Source organism: Anser anser, assembly GCF_964211835.1.
Source record: "Anser anser genome assembly, chromosome: 3".
NCBI lineage: Eukaryota > Metazoa > Chordata > Aves > Anseriformes > Anatidae > Anser > Anser anser.
Genome location: NC_139722.1, coordinates 16,255,967 through 16,274,054, shown reverse-complemented (window position 1 = coordinate 16,274,054; position 18,088 = coordinate 16,255,967). Strand labels below are relative to the sequence as shown.

The 18,088-nt window shown below is 40.2% G+C and overlaps 1 protein-coding gene across 3 annotated transcripts in view; it reads left to right on the top strand.

The window, feature by feature from the left end:
- Positions 1-18,088, top strand: part of TAF1B (TATA-box binding protein associated factor, RNA polymerase I subunit B) — a 55,496-nt gene that overhangs the window by 19,716 nt on the left and 17,692 nt on the right. For all 3 annotated transcript variants that reach the window (XM_083827986.1, XM_083827985.1, XM_083827987.1), the window contains exon 9: positions 16,891-17,038. In XM_083827986.1, coding sequence (XP_083684112.1) covers positions 16,891-17,038 — 148 coding nt within the window. The remainder of the gene's footprint in view (positions 1-16,890; positions 17,039-18,088) is intronic.

The following is an 18,088-nucleotide window of genomic DNA, read 5'->3' as shown; positions in this document are numbered from 1 at the left end:
CTTAAAGGTGCTTCTGCTTTGCTGTCTCAAGTTTACCTTTAGCTTTCATTTGTAAAAAATCATTAGTCTTTGGCGTATTTTACTCTTAACGCCTTGTAGATCTCGTGCATGCGTGCGTCCAGAAATAATTTTTGGTTTTGATTCTCATGTTCTTGACGCACACACAAACCTATAGGTAAGCAGGTCACTCCCATGGCTGTTGGGCAACTCGATTTACCAAAGTATTGGAGATAACAAACACGTCATTTTGGAGTATGTGCTGTGTGGAACAGGATAGGTGTAGTCTCATAAATATCTTTCAGATCCTGTTGTTCCGAAGAGCTCCTGGAATGGTCTTCGCTCTAGATGTGCAAGTAGCTGGACTTGGCGGGGGGCCAGACGCGTGACCTCAGTGAGGTTCCCTGCCTTCAATCTCTCCGCCACCATTATAATAACTCCTTTCTTCCTAACCCTAGTAAGAAAAACTCCTTTTTTTTTTTCCTTTTTTTTTTTTTTCTGAGTGGTGGGGTGCTAGGAGAACATCGAGCTCAGTGGGTGTTTGATGAGTTCTTCTCAGAGTTGCCCACCCTTGAAGATGGAAGGAATAGGCGGTTACCTCATTCCCCTTCCTACCGGTTCTGCCCTGGAGTGTGGTGATGGAATGGCTTCCCTGTGAGAGCCTTTCTCTTCCCGGCCCCCGAGACTGAGGTAGCTGCACGATTCTGTCTGCTGGAAACCTTTCCTGAGGGGGCCATGGAATACTTTGCTGTTTCCAGGATGGTGTTGATACACCTTGTAGTCTAGGAACCTCTATGTTTAAATTAGTTCCTTTTTTTTTTATTTAGGATTTAATTTTGTTCTTATGTTTTTTTTTTTTAATGATTTTCTGAGTATTGTTGCCCGTTATAATAAATTTATTTAGGCAGGTTTGACCTTGTAACACGTGAACATAAATACCCAGGCTATTTTTTGGTTGTCTTAGTATGCATTATTGTACTTTACACATCCTACTGCCAAGTTAGCTTTGTTAACAGAGGCACTATTTAGGTGAATTATAGACAGAAAAATCTTTCTACTTCCATCCCTTATTGTCTCAATCCATAAATAATTCTTACTGATAATCTTCAGGTCCCCATGATACAGAAATTCTTTCTAAACTCCTAGGTGAGATGGATGTTAGCATCTTCCTTACCTTTGCCTATGCAAAATTTGTGAATGCGTCCTGGCAAAGTGGCAGCAGTATGTTGTGTTCTTCAGAAAGCAGCAGTGGACAGGGGGAGAATCATCACAAAGCTCATGGGATTTTCTCCCACCTTTACCATTGCTTCCTGTATTACACTGAATTGATATGACTTGTCTGTACCAGCTTTTTTCCTTTTTTTTATGTATCTTTCAGTCCAGTAAGTGTTTTTCTTCATTTGTACAGTGTTTTTCTATATTTGTATAGTTTCATCTTTCATTTTTCCTTTCTTATTTTTCAGCCTCACTGAAAGGCCTTTTGTTGTCTCTTTCTTCTCCCTGATACCCTCTTTCTTTCGTGGTTAACAGCTCATCATTCAACATTAAATGATGTCTGGATTTGTCTGTGTCATTAGACCGGTAATTCTGGGCAGTTCTCCATTGTGTTCAGTTCAATAAAAATTTTAATTCATACTCCATTATCATCTGATGTTGGCTTTGATAGGAAAAGGAAGAGCTTGAAAAGCAATCCATATATTTGGTGCCCTAAGAAAAGGTGTAATTCATCCAGGGCCTTCCTTTTCCTTAAGGTAACCAGTGCTGGGTGTGCAAGTAGGTACCATAGTGTATTTCTCAAGTGGGATGGAAAACTCTTCAGCTCTTCTCAGAACGTGCTTCTTTAGTGCAGAGCATTTTATTCTGTATGATGCTTTGGATTTTTTAATTTTTATTTTTTTGGAGTTGAAGGAGTGTATACCTTGCACTCATGCATGCACACATACCCTCTCCAGTGGTTATTGTTACATTCTTCCTCTTTTATTTAGGAGTGAGAGGCTTGCTTTAAACATCAGCAGATGATCTCTTCTCTACACTGTCTAGAAACTCTTAATTCTTTGTTTTCTTCTTTTAAGGTCTTCTACAGTTTATATTTTCTTTTTGTTCTTCGGTTTCTCTTTACCTTCTTTTCCCCCTAATTTTATTCTTAGCAGCACTTTAGTATCCATATGTCACTAATCCTTCTGCCCCCCATCTTTCTATGTCAGCTTCAATCAAATCTCACTTCTCCTGAGGATTTTAGAACTCTGATTTCTGAGATTAACTTGCCAAGATTTTCTGTGTTATTAAGGATAGTTTTTTTTGTTGCTTGCTAGTTCTGCATGCTTTGTTTTCCAGTGGAGAGGATATTTTTGAGTTCGGAGTACCATAATGAGTCCTCCATTGAGTTTGTGTGTGTGTGGTTTTCTGTTTGTTTGTGGTGTTGGTGGTGTTTGATTTTGGCCTCCTTATATCTGTGAGCTATTCCAGAAAGAAGAAAAATGTCTTTTCAGAGCAGCAGCTCCTGTGGATTGAAGCTGGAGCTTCAATCGGCTCTCTCCTCTTATGACCTTGCGAAGGCTGCTTGACTGACAAGATATTTTTAGCTTCCATTTTTCCCATTGTCACTGTACTATTTTCTTCAGGATCCATGCCAAGCTAATAATTCTAGAGTTCCTGAATCTCCCCTTTTACATTTTTTTAAATACTAATGCTGAGAGTCCTTTGATCTTTAGAATTTCTTAGGATTATTTAAAAAACAGCATTTGTGTTTCAGAGAGCGCCTTAGTTATTTCCTTGAAGCTTCTTGTGTGTAAATTTTCTGATCCTATCCTTTGAAAAGCGCTTAATTTTATCAGATACTGCTGTACTTTTTTGCAGACATAAATTTTCTCTTCCTTACATATCATTTGATCGAGATGGATTCATGTTCTTCTTCCAGCTACAGAACAAGCTTGATTTTTTTCTTCCTATTTGTTTCATGACTTACCTGTGGCATTGCAAGTGAAGGTTCTTTTGTTGTTGTTTTGTACTTTCCTTGCTGCTTAGCTGCCTTTACTTTGTTTCGTTGCAGAGCAGCTATGGAGCTGTTCCTTTCCTCTTTTATCCAGGAGATTGTCCCTGAGTACTGCGCAGTCAGTTCTGCCTAGTTGTGGTCCTCTGGTTGTGTTCTCCTTTTGTTCTGCTATCCTAAAATAAAAAGCAGGAACTGTCTAGGAGTATTAGTGACTGACCAAGATGGTATTTTGAGAGGTCTAAAGCACCTGCTTTTATGTCTGGGAGCCAGGGATTTTTTGTATATTTTACTACCATACTTGAGAACAAGGTTTAAATTTAGGATTTATATCCTGCTGCTACCCAAGGCTGGACCCCTTCTCTTCCAGGTTCACAGTGGTCCTATAACAGTAATCCGTTGTGTTACAGCGTGGTTAAATATTACTGAGCTTTACCATGGCAGCAGATGTTAAACCAAAGTTGGATGAACCTCAGATTTTGCCCCCGTTTCTAATTCTTGTGGTTATAGGCAGTTACACTTGGAGTACAGTTATTAATAATGCTTGTGAACCATAAACATTTTTTTGCCTTGTCACCGTCTAATAACTTAGCTGCTTAGTAAGGACTGGTTTAAATTAAATGGGGACGTGCCACAAAAATGTATTTGAATCAACTCAGCGTTGTTCAAGCATAGTAAAAGCAATTTTGTTTTGTAAATTTAACTGGCAAGTTTAAGAAGTTTAAGACGCCTCCTGGTTTTGATTTCCTTGTGAATGTTGGGGGCAGAAGAATTGTCAGGTAGCCTGGAGGAAAATGTAGCATCGGAGGATTTCTCATGGATAAAGAAAAGAAGATTGCTCAATATTTTGAAGATTACCTGTTGTATACAACCAAAACCAGGACTTGGCTATAGTCTTCAGGTTTCAAGCCTAATGGCTCAATTTTGGAGGTAATTTGGCGTTCAGTCCTCATTCATTTCTAATAATCTCTGCCAGATTGTTCTAAAGCGTCGGGGGTTATGTAATATATGCTGTTAGGGTTGGTTGAATAATACAGGTACGTTCTGAATAGAAATAGTGTCAGCGTTATGGGTTTCTTGAAAACAAGTGCTTTGAATTTGCAGCACTGAATAACACATAGATAATATTTATTACTTATGTATCAAGTATATTGCTTGGCTTATTAATGATGGAAACACTTGTTTGCATTTTCTTGTTAGGTACTTTGAGTTCCTTCTGTTTTCTTTTATGCAACTGGGAGCATATCCCATTGATAAAATGTGTTACTGGGTTTGAAATGCCTGAACATAGACAGATAGGACCTAGATACTTGAGTAGGTTGCACAGTCAAGAAGACGGACTGTTCCTAGAGTATTGATGCCTCTCTCCTCACCTTCACTCAGCACTTCTCCTTCAGGGCTGGGCAAGCTCGTGGAGCTGGCGTGCTGCTCTCATTCACGTACGTAGGTCTTCCCACTTGCACCGAGAACAAAGCTTACGTTATTTTTCATTGTCCTTTTGAATACAGGAAGAAAATGTGTACCTTCCCACCTAACAAAAGGGATGAGCAGTATTGCCGGGCAGGAAGGAGTGAGGGCTGTGCTCAGGCCACGAGGTGCACAGGGCACAGCCCGATGTCTGCGAGGCCTCTGTTAATCAGGATGGCTGCAGAGCTGGCTGCTCGGACCTGCCCGTCTCAGTGCTTAGAGCCAGGGGCTAGATATTCTGGGTAAACTCTGTAGCGGTGGCGTGAGCTTATATGAGTATATGGAGTCATAATATTGGCCACTGAAGATCCTTAGAAATCTCATGGCGATTGTTTTTCGTGGTACTAAAACTGTGGGTATTCATCGTGCTCTTCAGGCTAATTCCTCCTTTAGGTTTGCTTGAGTTGTTCGTTGGGTTGTACCCTAAGCTGGATGCAATATAGCTGAGTGCTTTACTACAGCAAATGGTATTTCATGTTTTGGGATTGTTTTATATCAAAGATGCTATTTCTGGATCTATAATTTCATCATCTTAAAAGCAGAAGGATTAGCATTTGCTTCATTACAGAGTTTGGGTATGTTAATAGAAGTTTATAAACTTGACAGTGTTTCTTAAGTGCTCGTGTTTCTTCAGTTGTGGGTGTGGATTTGGTCTCCTAATTATAGTACTCTTCTAGGAGGGGCAGAAGAAGTGAATCACTGTTTTAGGGCTTTATGTTTTTTTGTCCCACTGTCTAAGGAGGAGTGAAATTCCTCTGTATTCTGAGCATTGCATGAGGTCACTCTACTGAAGTTCTTGTGAAGAGAGGGTTTATACCGTGGGTTTGGTATTGCTAATTTGATTTGGTGACAGCCATGCATTCATTCCCTAAATTGACATTACCATTCTGAAATTAATCTATTAAATGAGCATGCTGGTAAGTTTCAGCTAATTTCTATGCTGAAGGTGGTTTTTAAAATAAAATGATCTGCTGACCATTGTTTGTGAGTAAACCACATAGAAAAAGTAAATTGCCTGTCACTGATGCACGTACACACTACCTACACTTGCAGAAGTATTTTTTAAAGAATGATAACTCTAAATAAAAAATCCAAGTGTAAGCATACATACAGGATCCTTTGTCTTCATCCTTTTATTCCTTCTTGTTTTTCACTTTTGTTCTCTTGATAAAATTCTTAATGCTCTGTTATGAACAGCTTTGAATGTCTTGAAAAAAATGCTACCCTCTTGACCAGATTTTTTGCAAGAAACTTGCTCTCTTCTGCATCTACTGAAATACATAACCTCTCAGCTTTAGTTTTGAGAATGTAGATGGAGCAAATATGGCTTTAAATTTCTCAGATTTTCATCCTGTCCAACAGATGACTAAAATATTTTCTATTTGGAAAAGAATAGTAAGTGAAGACATTGAGTGGGAAGGAGAAGATCTTGAAAGACTTTTACAATGCAGGCTTTGTATTTTTGTATGGCATCATTACAGTGGGTAAGCATTACAGTATGTGAGCGCTATACTTCAGTTTTTAGTATGATTTTTAAAAGATTATAATTCAGTGACCCATGAGCTGCTATTAAAATACACACATATACTTTTTCCACCAGTGCCTTCTTTGTGTCTGAGTACACCCACGAGGTGTAAGTCAAACAACAGATAAGCTCGTGCAATTAAGTTTGTTAAATAGGAGGTGATTTTTTTTAAGTAGAAAATTTGTCATGTTCTCTGAAAGCTGGTATGATCAATGCTGTTATATTCATGTACCAACCTTAATGTAAATACCTGCACGATGTTATTTATGCAGGTTTCTATAATCCCTTTGTGATGCTGTTTTCAAACATGCAGATGTTGCAGCTACGTTGGAATTATTTTCGAACAGCTCCTGATTTCCAGTAAAGGAACGGAGAACAGAACTTTGTTCACGTATAAATCCATCAGGCACTCATACTTAAGAAATCTGTGCAATTCTGGTTGTGTTGTGTTGTGTTGGTTGGTTGGTTTGTTTGTTTTGTTTGTTTGTTTGCTTGCCCTCTCTAAAGGGTACGCAGAGTGACAACAAGGACAATCAAATATCCGGACAGGTTTCCTACAAGAAACAATTAAACATATCTATTTATCTTTCGAGCTAAAGAAGAGTTGACTAAGAGGAAGCTGTGATGATAGTTTACTTGTTTAGGAGGCAAATGGTCGATGTCTGTTCCAATACAAGGACTGGGAGGTGTCAGATGAAGCTTACTAGCCTGTTGGTTCGCAATACGACAGCAGGAAATAATTCGTGTGTCTTGTGGGCAGTTGGTGGAACTTCTTGCCATCGGTTGGTCTGAGTGTTAAGAGGGGTCAGGTAATGACTGGACAGAGGCCACACACACCAAAAAAAGGCATATGGAACTAAAAAGTGCAGAGATCTCACTGCTGTCTCAGCCACAAACTGTGCGAAGCTGGACAAATATTTGGGAAAGTGTCATTGTGGCTTGCTTCGTTCCTAAATTCCTCCCCACTCATCTCTCTTGCTTGCTGCTGGATGCAAGGCTAAAAAGATCTTTTGGGCTCAATGAGGTGCAGCTGATTTTGTTGTTCTGGAATTTCAGTTCCGGTTTCAGTTCGTGGGTTTTGTGTTCTGGGGAGACTTTTTTAAGATGGTAAAACTTCATTTTTCATTAACTCAGTATCTCACCAACTTTTCTTCTACGTTATAGTTCAAGCCTTTAAGTTAGGTGAACTTAATGCTCGTCTTTAAAGTTTCAGATTGAGAAATCTGGGTTCAGTTTTATTCAACTACAAATATGTTGAGGAATGATTAAACGGTAGAAGTACGCAAAATCCTTTTTTAAAAGGGATATTGCTAACCTATGGCAAAGAACCCTAAGCAAGGAAAACTTTATCTTTCTTGAGCAAGAGCTTTGCTTTTTGAAACAAGCTTTTGCATGCATTTATTTTGTGATGACGTTTGTTTTGGTGGAGTAACTAAAGGAATTGCTTGTTTAAATACAGTGCTTGGAATATAAGATTTCTTATTGATGAGTAGGATCGACAGTCCCCATGCTAGGAGGAAGGGAACACTTGCAAGAAGTCTGGCCTGGAAGTGCGCTAAAAGGAGAAATGTGAAAAGCCAAGTAAGAGTGAATACTGGGTCGTGTGGGAGGCAGCAAGTTAGGGATTTTTGCACTTTACCAGTAATAGTTCTAAACAGCCTTTGGTTCTTTTCTTTTTGGCCCTAAATACAAGCACAGGTCTTGGATTTGTGAATATATTGAGTTAATACTGTCGTCTTTTCATGTCTTTAAATTCATAGAATATCCTGAGTTGGAAGGGACCCACAAGGATCAAGTCCAACTTCTGGCTCCATGCAGGACCACCCCAAAATCAGACCCTATGTCTGAGAGCGTTGTCCAAACACTTCTTGAACTCTGTCAGGCTCAGTGCTGTGACCACTGCCCTGGGGAACCTGTCCCAGTGCCCAAGCATGACTAAGGTTTTAAGGTTAAACGTACAGAATTTAGGAATTACTGGAATGAATTTGCTTTTAGCTGAGGCCGATGTCTAAGTGTGTGAGGGTGTAGTCACTAATCGTTTAATCTCTTATTGTTTCTACCAGATAGCGTCGCAGTTTAATATGCGGAAGGTAATGAGCTGCTCAGTATATCTCTTTCCTTTTCTTCATCTAACGTGGGAGTTAGGGCTTGCTTTGGTGCACGCCACATCGAGCCAGCACGGTTGCAGAACATGGGCTTCTTTTTCTCCTCCCGATGCCCATCACGCGGCCGCTCCGTTTAGGCTGGGCTGGGAGAAATGGAGCGCTGCTGCTCCCTGACAGCTGGGAAACTGGGACAAAGAGACTTGCCCGAAGCAACAGGGTGGGTTTGTGGTACTGTCATGAGTAAACCTGAAGATTTCCTAAATACTGTAAGGTTGTCACCTTATTTAATTCTTTTTTCTTTTCTATGCTGCCTTTTCAAAAGGGTCCTGTATCGCTTTATAATCTGATCCTGGCTGATGCCCACATCTCTGAGTCATCGTGCATTTTAGGGGAAACCGCTGCCCCTGGGATTGTCTCACAGCCCAGGTTTTGGTGGGTTGTGCATTTGTATTTTAGTTTGGGTCTGATTCAGACTGCTAGTTGCTGACTAAATCGATGAATTGACTCAGGAATACAGGTCAAAGCGTTGGTTCAGTTTTCTGCCAGAGCATTCAGACTGCAATGCCAACAGCTTTCTGCTTCCCTGGGAAGTGATCTACCGAGCTTGCTTGTAGCTGGGTTCCTCTATTTATTGAGGTCCTTTCATAAAATCACATTTGGTCTGGTGTGTAATTTTTGTGAAGATCTCTCTTCTCCTGACTAAAATTTGAATGAGCCTAATTGCCCTGCGACTTTCTTGTTTTAGTGGTAACTCTGTAAAGAATTCAAACGAACACAGCAGCCAGTCGTTCTTGTTTATTTTAAAAAATCTTCTAAGAGGTATAAAATTCCAGCCATACAAATTCTGCTAATCGGTAATGCTGCTTTTGCTTTCCAAAACAAGCAGCAATTCCTGCTTTGGTCTGCCAGGGTTTTGTGATACCTTGTAATCTCTAGTTGGTTGGGGGTGTCTTTCTTTCTTTCTTTCTTTCTTTCTTTCTTTCTTTCTTTCTTTTTTGCATTTTAGCAGGTGCATGTAGTACTTGTTCAGGATAAAAAAAATAGTGCAGAATGAAAAGAAGCAAGGGTGAGGCTTTTATTTAAAAAAAAAAAAGCTGAGGAGGAAGTTCACTGCTGAAAGGGTTATTGTAATCAAGTTTATCATGGGAGCTTGCTGTTGTGTAACAGAAACTCTAGCTTGTCCATACCTGTCTTAAAGCATTACTTAATGAAGAAAGAAAACAAACCTACCAAAATATTTATGAAATTCAATAAAATTTGTTCCCAAACTCCTTCATTTCAATACATTATGACAGATCAGCTCCTCGTTGGATTGCTTTCTCCATTTATAGAAAGACTACATTTTTTAGAGAAGTGGTATTTGTCGTTCAGAGGTAACTTGAGCATGAAGTGGGTAACGCTCAAGCACGTGTCTCTGTTGGTTTAATAATATTGAAACTCATTTATTCAAAAACCACTTTAGCCGGGAAACGTCTAATGAATATGATGTATTCCTCTGAAAGTAGCGTATTAAAAAGCCTCCCGTACATACAAATATATATATTTCTTCCAGAAAAGGAGTGCATTTGTACTGAATGCTCAGTTAGCTTTTTCTTTTGCATGTGGGTTGCTGGCTCATCCACATGCCATCTTGTATTCCTTGATAAAAACTGTTTTAATGCAGTGCAGCAAAATACCCTCCTAGCACACCTAGATTTTTTTTTTCTCTCAAAGATGCATAAACATTGTTTAAAGAGTCATTGTCTAAAATGAATCTTCTCCATACAAAGATCCTTCTCACTTCCTCTGCATCAATGTTCATGAGTAATTTGGGATCTTAAGATGCAGTAGCTGTTTCAGATGAGATCTTGAAGGACAGTTACCAAAGGAGAGCAACAGAGAGAGTGCCAGTGTTACTTCTTGTATCATTTTCAAGTGTTATCTTGGTTTCCTTTTTTTTTTCTCTGCCCATGTGTTGCCAAGTAGATAACTTGGGCAACATGTTTGTCTGTCTCAACGATGCAGAGGTTGATTCCATTATCCTGTCTTAGCCTTACAGTTATCCTCTCTGCTCCATGGCAGCCTCGTGAAGCAGCAATTTCTGTTGACCAAGCGACAAGCGTGTGCTTGGTCTTTTCTAGTGGAAGAACTCTTAGGAGCTACCTGTTTCTCAGCAGGTATTTGAGTGAGGTTGTAGCAGTTTCACCTGCCTTTGTTCGTCCTTGTCACTTGGTTCCCTTTAATAATTCCAGGCACACCCTTTGCTGTTACATCAGCATCTGTATATGATTCATGGATATCAGTGTTTGAAGAAATGTGTCTGCTCCTTTAGTCCACATAAAAACGGGGGTACCGAGGCAGATTCGGCGCTCATCGACCCTGCTTACCTGTTTCTGGTGGTGGCTGGGAAGGGATGGAAGAGCAGCGTGCAGTGGTTCTCCCCATCATGCTTTCACATGTGCTAGCACCTCATGAGGCTGGATGTTTTTTTCTGCCCAGCAGTGGTATCAGTGCTCACAATGCCCATCCTTTACATCCTTGTGTATACCCTATACTCTGGAAAACAATTCATGCAAGCTTCATGTTAAGACTGCACAGAATCTAACTGCAGCAGAGCTGACTGCCGTAGTTTTGACTGCTAACCTAGCTGGGAAAAAATGTGTATTAGTGAGAGGGTTGCTTATTTGGGAAGGTTTTTATTGATAATGATGCACAGTGTTTAATTGTCCTTAATTTTTGTGTGTGAGAGTTATTGCAGTAGTTTCCTGATGTTGGAGGTAGGATGGTGGTCGCTGAGAGGCAGATAGAGGTTAGGCAAGGGGAGGGGGGAAGAGATTTTAAAAATAGACATTGGTAGCATTTGTTTATTAATGCACGTTTGCATGGGAGGGAACCAGACTGATAGAGTTGTGGGAGAGCACCACATTGTTGAGGGCAATACCCAAGTCATGGGAGAAGAAATTATTCAGTAATCAAGGAGTTTAGGCTTTCCAGTCACATTGTGGTTCTAGTACATAACGATTGGGTCATGAGGTCATTTTATTCACTATTAAGTACTAACTTGGGTGTACATTTTACAGCTGATACAGTTGTCTTTACAGTCGATTCTGTTGTGTAACCTGCGTGCACTACAGCTGGCTTCAACCCACGTCAGGCTGGTAGGATAGGCTTGTGCTGCAGACTAGCAGATAGAGCTGAGTCTGCTGAGTAGCGGAAGGAAGTACAGCAAGCCAGGCTCTGCAGGGCTGACGTGGTACCTAATCTTACCTTAGTTTTAGAGTTCCTGGCAGTGTGTTTTAATGCAGGCTCCATTCAAAGATGTTTATGTGCATTAGGGTACCCACTCGGTTTACTACTTCTACAATAAATATCTCCCGGTTTATGGACATGCTTTGCTTTAGGCAGGAATTGAACCAACTTCTGGATTGTGTTGCAAAAAAACCCTTCTCCAACACTCAAAATTTGATCAATAATGAAAAAGTGAAGTAGATTTCAGTATTGAAAGGTCATTAGAAGAAGCTCCTAGAAAAGATGTCCACTGCTGAACAGCTGAAGGTAGACTCTCAGAGAACAGGTAGGCATGGGACGAAAGGAGTCTGGGTTTGGAAATTCACAGGTAAAGGGATGATGAGAAAGGGAACTGTGCTGGGGAAAAAGTACCGGAGGAGAGTATGTAGGGGGAAAAAAAAAAGATAAAAGGGAGGATTTAAAGAACTCTACAATTAATTCTTTTCAGAAGGGATACAACATAATGACAATAAACTAAACAGAACTGTGAGTATGTAAGTACTGCTGGTTTCTCCTCCCGTAGGAGAAAACGGTCTATATGGTGAGCTAAGGAGAGAGTCAGTCAGACCACACTTAAAACAAAAAGCTCTGGAGCCTGCAAATGAAGCTAGAAAGCCAGCCAGTTGTACACTGTTTTCTGCTGGCTGATCAGCAACATTCTGATACTGTCCAAACAAGTAGGAGAGGCTGCAATCTTGGCTCACCCCAAACAATTACTCGTTGCTCTGATCTGATTATCATGGTAATAGTTTGGCTCGTACACTTCTGAAAACCAGGTGGCTCTTTTCTAGCACAGGTGAAAAATTTCATGTAATTTGGAAAGATAAAGGCAACTGATTTAAATAGTCTAATGAGTGTATATCGTAATGAAAATCTTACTCTAGACACTTCTTTACCGACTGAGCAGTGTGTATTTTCTCTCCTGTACAAAGTTGAGGGGAGAGAAAAAAAAAGAAAAGTATTCTCAAGTAGTACTAATTTTTTGTACCACTTTCTGTAGATGACCTGATGTTAACTTATTTGTCGTGTGTGAGAACAAGATACAAAGATTTTAAAGACAAAGCTGTTAAGGAAAGTTCTCAGTAACCTCTGTACCCGATCTAGACGGGTTATGGGCTCTGTCAGCATTGTTGATCAGTCCTGAAGAAATTCCAGCTTGCGAAACACCTGAAAGGGCTATCAGGTGGCATAACTTTAAAAGGGTTTTCTGTCAGTCTTCCTGAAATTATTAAGTGCCCTCAAGGGTTTGTAACTGGGTTTTATACGCCGAGTGTTTCCCAGGTTCTCAAAACAAAGTGGGAGCTCAGTAACTCCACATGCTGATGGACAGGGGAGTTGTCCTAATATTTAGCACAGAAGCACAACTGAAAACGTATAATGCAAAATTGTTTAATTTGCGATTGGATAAGCGAAAGTTGTACTTGGAGGACGTGTGGCATATGATCTAAGGCTGTCCCCTCCTGTCCAAGGACTCCTCCCTTGGGGTTTAATCATGAGGCAGAGTGTTTTCACTTGAAGGAGGCCCCAGCTCTGGAACTTGCTTTCCTACTGGATTTGTTGGTTGATTTTTGGCGCAACTTGTTTTATCATGTTTGTTTTTCCTGGGAGAGATGCATAGCTAGGTAGAAAGTGAGTATCTCTTAGATAAATTTTATCAGCATTTATCAATTTGGAGGTCTTCAAAAGCCACCTGGACGTGGTCCTGGGCAACCTGCTGTAGGTTGGACCAGGTGACCTCCAGAGGTGCCTTCCAACCTCAGCCATGCTGTGATTCTGTGACTTTTGAGGCTGCTTGACTGCAGTATTTTGCTTTTTCTTAGTATTGTACTAACACTTACTGTGCCTGTTGCATGGAATTTGGGCGTTCTGTTTGCTTTAACCCTCCCAGTAAGCGAGATTTTGCAGCATAAGAGACTTACTGCATGAACTCAGAGCTCTTTCAGAATGAAACTGTGTGTGTGTATGGTGCCAGGTGAGAATCTTCAGGGCTAGAAATGCTCTACAGTCTCCCCAGTCCTCTACCTTCAAGTCTTTCAGCCCTTTGTTTGCTGCGATGTATCTTGCTGAGATGTGATCTCCTCTTTGATTCAGCTTACACTGGCAGTTTACAGGTCAGGAGACGACTGCGTGCTCCTGAAGTGGAGCGTTCAATCCATCCTGCGTTGTCATGACTCAGCGCTGCGTTGTAGAAACACGATTACTACAATCAATGCTTTTGAGCTTAGGGGGTTAAGCCCTGGAAAGTAGCAATTGATTTGGTTGGTCTTTACGGCGGATGAGTGTGTCCTTCCTAGATCTGCATGTCCCACTTGTGTTTACATCTCTTTATGAACACACATCAGCTAAGTTAGTCTGTTAACACCCTTTTAAATGAGCCAAATGATAGTACTCAGCGTTCATTTTTATTTTTTTTACACCACTTGTGTTTGTTCTTAAAAAAAAAAAAAAGAGGTTATCATGAAGCAAAGAGCATTTTCTCTCCACTTTGAAAAATAACTTGGTTTACTTCTCTAAACTGCAAACAAAAGCCTGGATTGGATTCTAAAACCTTTGAAACAAAAGTCAGTGTTGGGTGTGAGGATGAAGGGATGATTCACGAGTGCCCAGGACGGGAAAGCTGTCTCCTTAGCCTGATACAGTGAGAAAAGCTCATGTATACAGTGATAGAGGTGCCTACCTTGCACCCTCAAATTAAGAGTTACGTTCCTTAAAGTACCTCTTTGTAAAATTAGACTGCTCAGATAACTTCACTGGTGATAGTTTAATGTTTGAGAAAGGGAGTGCTTCAAATGACTGAATTCGTGGTGTCTTCATTTTCATCTGTGCTATATTATTAAGAAGCTACTAATTCAGCTGCTTTTCATCAAAGAGAAAATGCATTTCCTTTATATCTAATTAGGAATATTGCTCTCACGCTGCTTTTATTTGAATTATCTGGGACTTCTAATTTTTCTCCCGATACACTCAAGAGAAGTTACGTATGATTCAGGTTTTGTTCCAGGATTGTTTTGGTATTCAATGTAGAACTGCTTTTTAAGAGGAATGGAAAGTAATGTGAGCCTGGTCTTCTGCAGGAGCCTGGTAATGCATGTTTTTCTTGTTTCTCAAGATTGTCACATAGAAGTCTAAGCCACTTTTTAACACTGTTTAGAAAATATAATGAACATGATACAACTTCCTAACTGTTACCCAAGTTGCATGTGTAATAGTGACAGTAGAATTATTCGTTTGCTTAAGCGTGTATTAATGCAATTAAGGAAGTCTTAACTGCAGTCTGGGGGGAGATCATTTAAGAAAATTAATAGAAACGTTTGGCAATCATTCAAAAACTATAAAATTTGAGCAATTGCCACATAGCTTATGTTAAAATAGGTGAAACCAAGTGATTGGATGAAAAGGCATTATCTCAGTCTTACTGTTGTCGTAAACACAATCGCTTTGTTCTCAACCTGGTCTATAAAACCCAGAAGTCTGAATTCAGTATTGTTCAGGAAAGTTTTGAATCTGTGTACAAAGTGTAAACTCCTGCAGCATTCCTACTAAAGGAAAGTACCTTAAGCAGAAGTTAACTTGATAGATACGATACATGATAAAGTGCTCTGCTGAGTTAGAACTGCCAAGACCAAGCAGAAAATGCATCCCTTATACATGTAAAAGGGTAAAGTAGCCTGAACAACTGGAAGCTATCACTTTAACAGGTACATTCAAATAACCATTTAAAATTTAAAGAATTAAGACACGCAATACTGTGTTTAGTAGAAGAGTTAAAGTGTTAAGAAATGAGGGTCAAATCTTTCAGTCCATACTTGTGCAAACTCCACCAGGTCCTGCTGAGCTGACTATGAACAAGCTTACCAAAATCTGGCTGTAAGTTATATTCTCCTCTAACAGGAAAATCTCAGTAGAAATTGGGGGAGCTTCCTTCATGTAGTCAATAGTTTGGAAAATGATAAATAACTAAATGCGTAAGTATGGAAGGTGATGGAGCAAATAAACCTGGAAACCATTTCCAAACGTAGAAGTCCAAGACGGTGACTAGGAGCAATCAGCATGGATTTACAAAGGGGAAATGGTCTGACCAACCTGATGACCTTTGATGACAGGTACAAGGCTTGGTGGATGCTCTTTATCTTAAGCAAGGCTTTTGACTCAGTCCTCCACAACATCCTCATTGACAAACTGATGAAGTTAAGGGGACCCCAAGGTGGATTGAAAACTGACTGAAAGGTTGGGCACGAAGAGTTCTGGTCAGTGGCATGAAGTCCAGCTGGAGGCCAGGCACTGATGGTGTACTCCAGGCCTTGATACCGAGGCCAGTACTGTTTAAAACCTTCGTTAATGACCTAGATGATGGGTCAGATGGGACACAGTGCACCTGCCGCAAGTTTGCAGACAATGTAAAGCTGGGAGGAGTGGTTCATACACCAGGTGGGTGTGCTGCCATTCGGAGGGACCTCAACAGGCTGGAGAAATGGGCCAACAGGAACCTCCTGAAGCCCAACAAAGGGAAACGTCAAGTCTTGCACCTAGGGAGGATTAACCCCAGGCACAAATACATCCAGCTGGCTGGAAAGCAGCTTTTCAGAGAAGGCCCTGGGGGTCCTGGTGAACAAGATGCTGTGAAAATGAACGTGAGCCAGTGATGTACGCTTCTGGCAAAGATAACTGACAGCATTCTGCAGAGCATTGGCAGCAGGTCAAGGGATTTTATCCTTCCATGCTCCTCAGCACTGGTGAGATATCTGAGTGCTGGGTCCGGTTCCGGGCTCTCCAATAAAAAGGAGACATGGATGTACTGGAGTAAGTCCCAAGAAGGACCTTGAAGATGATGGAATGAAGCATCTGCTGATGGGAGGCTGAGGGAACTGGGACTGTGCAGCCTGGAAAAGAACCAGATCCTTAGTGTGGTGTCTAGGGACAGGATAAGAGGCAATGGGCACAAATGAAAGACAGGAAAAGCCATTTATGCGTAAGAAAAAACATATATAGCAAAGATGGTGAACCACTGGAACAGCAGGTGTCCCACAGAGCGTTGTGGAGCTTCGTCTTTGGAGATGCTCAAAATCCAAAAGGTACATGGTCTTGGGCAGCCTGCTGTAGCTGACCTGAGCAGGGCACTTGGACTGGATGATCCCAAGGAGTCCCTCCCACCCTCAACCATTCTGTGATTGTCATCTCTTTCCTCTTTAGCAATGTCACTATAAATTGCACCCCTTTTTTTTTTTTTTAATGCAATTTCAATCTTGGAGCATCTGAAAACATATTGATCACTTCACAGAAAAGGTAGTGTGTTGGTCGCAGGTCTGAAGAGCAATCTTTTATTGGCTTTTTGTATGTTTTATGGGCTTTAAAACCAGCCCGTGTTTCTCTGTGCAATGCTGCAGTCTGGCTCCATTCTCGCATGTGTGTTTAGTCATACAGAGTGTTAAAAGAAGGCAGTGTTTCTGTATTAAATAAATAATTTAAAATCAGGAATTTAAAATCAACAATAGATATGGTAAAAGAGAAAATGCATAACCCGCTCTATCCCTCTCTTTCAGTCATGGCCTGTGTATGAAGAGGTGTACAGCAAAATGATTGAACTTGCAGCCTTTTTAGACCTGCCTCGTTTTCCAGATATAACAGAGAGCTGCTTTCTCCATCCAGACACGTTGTGCATGAAGTACTTGATGGAAGTTAATTTACCTGGTAAATATTTTCCCAAACCCAAACTGATAAAATTTTTCTTTGGTTTATTAAACCCCAGCAAAAAACAAAAAACAAAAACCTTGAATCACTACTTTAAAAGCTCCTCCTCTTTTTCTTCTAATTTATACATGTTTAAGCTTGAACTGAAAGATCATTTCTGTAGAAGATACCTTCATCAAACATTTAAAGTAGGTATTGAAGGCCCAGATATGCAGGGGCAGTCCGGTGCTGACTCTCAGCCTGTTGAGTGGACACTTCATTTTAGACCTTTCAGTATCCGTGTGAGCTGAGAGGCACTACTGGAAGTCACGTGGCTTATTCACTTCAGATAAAAGATGCATGAAGTCAGGACCTGATTGCTTAGCACTGAAAGGAATTGTCATATGTAAAATTGAATATATATTCTATAACGTTGCATAATAACATTAATGTTAGTATTAACAAGGGATGCTGGGTGACAGATCAACCTGTCTTGTTTATTTCTGATTTAGTTTTGAAATAATTTATTGCATAAATATGAAATTTTTGCTTATTCTAAAGTTCAGTCTTGAATATGGAACTACCAAAGAAAAACTGATGAGTCCTAGTGTATGACCTGTGTCTGCTGGGTTACCGTACTTCTGTCAAATACTGCTGGCTCTGGAGATGACTTCTGTGGGGAAATAGTCTATAAATTATTTTTTTCCCCTCAAAACATTCCAGAAATTAATAGTTCTTTTTGTTTGTTTGTTAGTTTTTTTTTAATCTTATATTGCAGTTAATTACATTGAATAAAACTACTTTATGTTTCCATATACTGACAGCCAATGAAAAAAAGACAACAAAAAGATTTATGGCTGAAATGCCAGAGTAAAAATTCTGCTTTTGTTCTTTTACACCTGTGTTGCACTGGAGCCTATAGAGGCTCACTTATTTTTCACGTTATGAAGTGTCAGTTGAGTCAAAGAAAAGCTAGAAATTTGGCATCTTCAGGTTTATTACAGAGAAATGTAAAGCTAAATACCCTTTGAAAGTTACTATAAGAGCAGAATATATTGTCTTTCACCCTTT